At 41.0% G+C, this 6,000-nt stretch overlaps 1 protein-coding gene across 1 annotated transcript in view; it reads right to left on the bottom strand.

The window, feature by feature from the left end:
• Nucleotides 1–4,899: 4,899 nt before the first annotated feature.
• MOGAT1 (monoacylglycerol O-acyltransferase 1) overlaps nt 4,900–6,000 on the bottom strand; it is a 29,973-nt gene continuing 28,872 nt past the window's right edge. Inside the window, exon 6 of the mRNA XM_052635889.1 lies at nt 4,900–5,054. Within this exon, the coding sequence (XP_052491849.1) occupies nt 4,900–5,054 (155 nt within the window). The remainder of the gene's footprint in view (nt 5,055–6,000) is intronic.

Genomic DNA, 6,000 nt, shown 5'->3' with positions numbered 1-6,000 from the left:
AACCTTGGAGACCATTCACTCCTGACTCTGTTTACATACGAGCTCAATGATCCCAAGTCACTTAGTCCCTTAGCGGAAGGCCAGAGACTAAAGGGTGTTTTGAGCGTGGAAGCCTGGAGAGCAGAAAGGAGTGCGATAGTTATTTTCTCTGGTTGCATCGATATGACTGCATCTCAGTAAATGAGGGCTTGAAATCCAGCCAGAAAGACCTGAAGCTCCAAGTTGGTCTGCAAATGGAACAAGGGAGAATCATGCAAACCCTTGGGAATACAAGGAAGGTCAGATTTATCTTTATTCTCAATAGAGCCTACGATAATTCTTAACCAGAATTTAAGAGCTATTAAAAAAAAAAAGCAGCCAGATGAGGCCAGAGCCAGAACGGACTCAGGGCTTGGAGCTGACCATGACCTGACAGAAGCCCTGTTTGCACCTCTGAGTAATGAGCTTGCTTTGGCCACAAAACAATCACAACGCGGCTGAGGGAAGATCTTTGCAGGGTCTGTCACTCACCCTGGGCCCGAGACACCTTGCCCCATCCTGCAGCTCCAATACAGGAGGCTCCAGGGCCCAAGCTCGCTGTTGGAAACTTGGACTTTGCCCAGACGCATCTCCAAAATAGCTCTTGCAAAAGGGAAAAATCAACAATGCGGTGTACCGGCCTCAAGAAAGAAAAATGTTCTCCATCCCAATAAGACCGAGCTTGCTGCCGAGTTGTTAATCCCTTGCCTTAAGTGTATTTTAAATCCTACTTTACTTTTTTGGACACTTTTGCTTTATAGGAGGATTCTTGGTTTACTAATCAACAGTCATGGGACGGTGGTACCTCCTGTTCAACCTAGAACGTGGAGTCAGTTCCAGTCTGCATTCAGCCTCACTGGGGTTCAACTGCTCCATCTGCAGCAGAAGAAACTGACAGACTCTGCAGTCCCTTCTGGCTCTAATACTTGGCTCCCAGGGCACCATCCATCAGACTTCCAGGTCGGTGCCTCAATCATTCATGCAGAAACAGCAGTAGTCTGCTCTCTTGGGGCCACGATCAAAACATACACAACACAGAGATTCCACCTAGGAAATCCTCACCTAGGAAAACCTATCTGTGGATTGAGATAACCTTCTTTTTCTCATATAATACATCAAGGCACTCAGCTGATGGCATTTGGGAAAGATTAATTAAAATAACAAAAATACAAGTCATGAGAGAAATCCCTTTGTTTTAAATATAAAGAATTGCTTCTGCATTTGCCATCCCAGAGAAACAGGAGCAACTACTTGGTTATATTGACGTTTGCCTTGTTTTCCTCCTTTAAAAAGATATACAAATTCTACTAGAAGGAACTCTCCTTAGCCGCACAAATAGACATTTTATCATTTAACAAACAAACGAACATGAGAACTAGCAACCTTGGGCTACTGGGGAAAAAACCAAGAGATCCCATTAACACTGTCTCTTGTTTCAGAGGAAAAGAAGACAGATAATCTGCCCCAAACGTGTTTTCTGATTTATCACAAATTTGGCAATCTGCACCAGTGAGGTAGTTTAGAAGCGATGCACAGTTACAGAAGTAAGGACACTGAACCTAGACTCCACCTCCTGTGTGTCCCATGACAGAAATAGAACTTCTACTGGAAGTAGGGATTTTACTCTTAACCCTACACACACAGTAAAGGGATCACTTATCATCAGTGATTAAGAGAGACTTTGTTTTCACAATCATGATGAAGGGTTTGTGTAAATCATGGAGCATCCCTCGCCCTGGTTCCTCTTGAGACAGAGCAAAACAGGCTGGCTTTCATCAGCACCAAAGCTGCAGCCTTCAATGAATGTAACAGACCTAGCTGGGTATAGACAATTTCAATACTTCTAGCTGCAGGACAAAGGAAATGACTCAGCCGGTACGTGGTGTGCACAGGAAACAGGAGAAAGAAATGTCCAGATCAAACAGCATAAATGCACATTTTCTTAAGGCACTAGGCCCTTCCGGTGTACTGGGGTTATTTTTGTTGTTGTTTTGCTATTTAAATTTTATGGGCAATTACACATTAGATCAGCACCTCTAAAACTGAAGAGATCTCCATCAAATCACACTAATGAATACAAAATATTGCTCACATTGTGTTGTAGCAAAAATTCCTATCAAAATATTCCCTTCCCATCTGCAGGACTATATGGGACTTAAAACTATGCTTTGAGATTAAGAAAGGACTTCTGGCCTGGCTGAACTAAGACCTCTGGAGACTATGAAAGGAAGAAATAAACTCCCTAATACACACCTAAAAATAAGATTTTATGTGGCCAAAATTAAATAGACTGATGTCTAGATTTTTTAAATAGCAAAATTCTAGATAAATTAATCAGAGCAGAACTCTTCCCATTTTTCAGGCCTTCTGCTTACTACAGATGGGCTTTAATTGCTCACTAGACAATCCAGTGGAGGCTGGTGGTCAGCCTGGTCCCTCACTACTGTGAGATTAAAATTCATAACATGGTGAAATTGCAAAAGACTGTGTCATGAGACTTTCATAAACTTTTCCAAAAGAATGAAGTCCATGGGTTTTATACTTAAAAGCCTTTGGTTATTATGGTTATTTGGGCCTCACAACTTTGCTCACAAAAACTCACTCCTGACCAGCTAGAGTGTTGTTGTTTAGTCGATAAGTCATATCCAACTCTTTGCAACCCCATAGACTGTAGCCCGCCAGGTCTTCTGTCCATGAGATTTCCCAAGCAAGAATACTGGAAAGGGTTGCCATTTCCTTCTCCAGGGGATCTTCCCGACCCAGGGATCGAACCTGAGTCTCCTGCTTGGCAGGCAGATTCTTTACCGCTGAGCCACCTGGGAGATAGCTAGAGGGTAGTTGTGTAGTTTCATGTTGTTTGGTATTGAGTAATACAAAAAAGAATTTATAGTCAAATTATCTGCATCCATTGAAACAGGATGTGTCCTGGGAATTCCCTGTCAGTCCAGTGGTTGAGACTCTATGCTTCTTCCACTGCTGAGGCCTGGGTTTGATCCCTGGTCAGGGGACTAAGATTCCACAAACCACGAAGTGCAGCCAAAAAAAAAAAAGAAAGAGAGGATAAAGCAGGATATGTCCTATTCCCGGCTTTGACAAAGAAACTGATCTAATTTTAAGACCATGGGTCAGTGGACTCCTGGTCAGCCCAACCATATGAAGCCAAAAGGATTCCAGCCTAAAAGGCTTCTATAGAACAATTGAGAAGGTTCCCTTTTCCCTGTATGAAATGGTCTTCTACTCAGGCCATTACCCGGAATGATTGTGTTTTGTTGCCCAGGACTTGCTGTTTTAAAAATTATGGGTTTTAACACATATTAACAATAAGTTAAAACAACTCAATAAAGTTGCCCCTAAATACTGAGAGAGCAGGAGGTATAGAAAGACATGTGGCAGCAGAGATCATTTGAAACCTAGATAGTCTTCTTACTTAATAAATAACGACTTAATACTTTTCGACTAATTCTCAGAATCTCCCTTCTGACTTGCTTCTTACGAACCAGCCCACAGTATCGTCAATTACCGGCCTAGGACAATCAGACATAAATTATCTCCTTCTGAAAGTGGGTCTTTTCTTAGAATAGGTTTCATCTTCTGGTATAACTTTAAAAATTCTTCACATTATGGCAAAGTTTGTTTGTGTGTTCACCTAGAAATACATCCATTAAACAAGCATTTATTTCATGTGTACTACGTGTCATAAATTGACTCAGGCCCACAGGAGATATCCATGAACAGAAAGGACAAGGTTCCCACTCTTGGACCTGACATTTTGTTAGGGAGAATCACCCAACTGGAATCAACTGTGAACTGGTCACATCTCACCAGAAAAGACACTTTCTTTCAGAGCTTGTCTTACTTAAAGAGTCCATAAGGGGAGAAAATTAAAACCCCTGTATTACCATGAAAATCTTTTGGAATTTCAATATCTTGTGTGTGTGTGTTAATCACTTAGTTGTGTCTGACTCTTTGCCACCCCATGGAGTGTAGCCCACAAGGCTCCTCTGTTCATGGGATTCTCCAGGCAAGAATACTGGAGTGGGTTGCCATTCCCTTTTCTAGGGGATCTGCCTGACCCAGGGATCAAACCTAGGTTTCCAGCATTGCAGGCAGATTCTTTATCATCTGAGACATTAGGGAAGCCCTTCAAAGTCTTAAAACCCATCAAAAGCATGTTTTCCAAAAGACCTCCTTATCTGTAGCAAATGAACATATTTCTAGGCAAATGACAATGATGAATATTTCTGAGCATGATGAGAAAAGAGAAGAAATGCTCTCATTCACATGGGTTTCCATATGGTGGATTCATCTTATTTCTAAAACGGCATAAGAATTCTGCAGTGTTATATAAAAACGCGTTGGTTGATATGACCTAAAGGATCAAATGATCTAAGTCTTAAAAGTAACATTATTCACTAACAAATGGTCTGTGCAAGCAGGAAAAAAAAATGATCTCCTCCAGCTCTATATGGGAAATTATTTTACACACTTGTCTCATAAATGTCTCAGCTGTGCTGAACAACAACTGTCACACTCAGTGAAAACACATTAAATTACTGTGATATTCAGTAAAAGAGTCTAATTATCTTTTAAAGCTGTCATTGTTTTTAAGCACATGAATAACTCTAAACCTTTTCTTAACTTGTAAAACAATTTTTACCCTCCTACTTAAAGACACTTAAAAGGCTTATCATCACCTCCACCCTTACCCTATAGTCACTCATTAGATTTTTAGTTACCGCAGATAAATATCAACATCTGTCACCATATATATTTTACAGTTGCAAATTTGATTTCATTGTCAAAGGAAAAAAATTTATTTAGAATATCTTTTCTTTCAACGGGATGTTCTCTCGCTCTCTTGCATGTCTTCTAAGATGACAGTTATCTAAAAAGGAGAGCTTCATTTTCTGGAATGCCATACTTCCCTTTGTGTTCTTCAAATAATTTTCTCAGCTCCTCCATGTAGGTCTGATGCAACTCCTCAATCTGCTCTGAGGTTGGGTTCAGGGTCTGACGAACAGGGATTGGGCGGCCAACTGCAAAAAACAAAGAATGCATTGTTAAGTAAGAAACCAAATCCACTCCACCACGGACTACCACCTCTAATGGACAGCTCTAGAAAGATCTTCCAATCAGAAGCTGTCAGGCCTGTCAGCTCCAATCCCTTCTTCATTTCACTGGCTGCCTGCAGTGGTCACACCATCTCTTCTGGTGACAAATGAAGAGCCTCCCTTCTCCGCACATGCTGGATTGTCAGTGCACTGGTGGTTTTGACTTGGAGTCAGATGAACTACTGTGCTGGCTGCAGCTGTGGGGTACAAGCACACGGCTGTGTGTGCACGTCACCAGCTCGCTCCCTCTGGTACAGCTGACAGCCAGACCACAGTGCTCTATTATCACTGCCTGGGGAGGTCTGGGCTCCCGAGCCTTCAGCCCTCTAATCTGGCTCTTTGTAATGCCATCCTAAAAAATGAATATGCATCTTCACTGCCGAGAATCTGGGCTAGAAAACACACCAAATCACAAGGGTTCCACTGTGTGTAACAGCAGAAAACAAAACCAACCAAAAAACTTCATAGAGAAAAGTATTAAATCACAGGCCATTCATTCAATGGAATTCCAGGCAACAATTTTTTTTGAAAGCTGAAATAATATTTTTGAAACTATGTATGGTGACAGATATTAAGTAGACTTACTGTGGTGATCCTTTTACAATATATACAAATATCATACTAACACTTGAAACTAATCTGTTATATGTAATTATATATCTCAATGTAAAAAATGAAATATATATGTGTGTTCACACACATATGCAAAAGTTTAAAATGCAGCAGGAAGGGGAAAGTTGCAAAATAATACAGCATAACCCTATTTATTGAAAATGTTCTATATCTAGGTGCATTATAAGCATTTAGTCTACTAAGAAAGTCCGCCAAGAGACACTGCTAGCCCTTACATGGAGGGAAGAAGGGAGAGCTG

This window comes from Budorcas taxicolor, chromosome 2, assembly GCF_023091745.1.
Source record: "Budorcas taxicolor isolate Tak-1 chromosome 2, Takin1.1, whole genome shotgun sequence".
Taxonomy (NCBI): domain Eukaryota; kingdom Metazoa; phylum Chordata; class Mammalia; order Artiodactyla; family Bovidae; genus Budorcas; species Budorcas taxicolor.
This window is presented reverse-complemented; position numbering and strand designations above follow the sequence as displayed.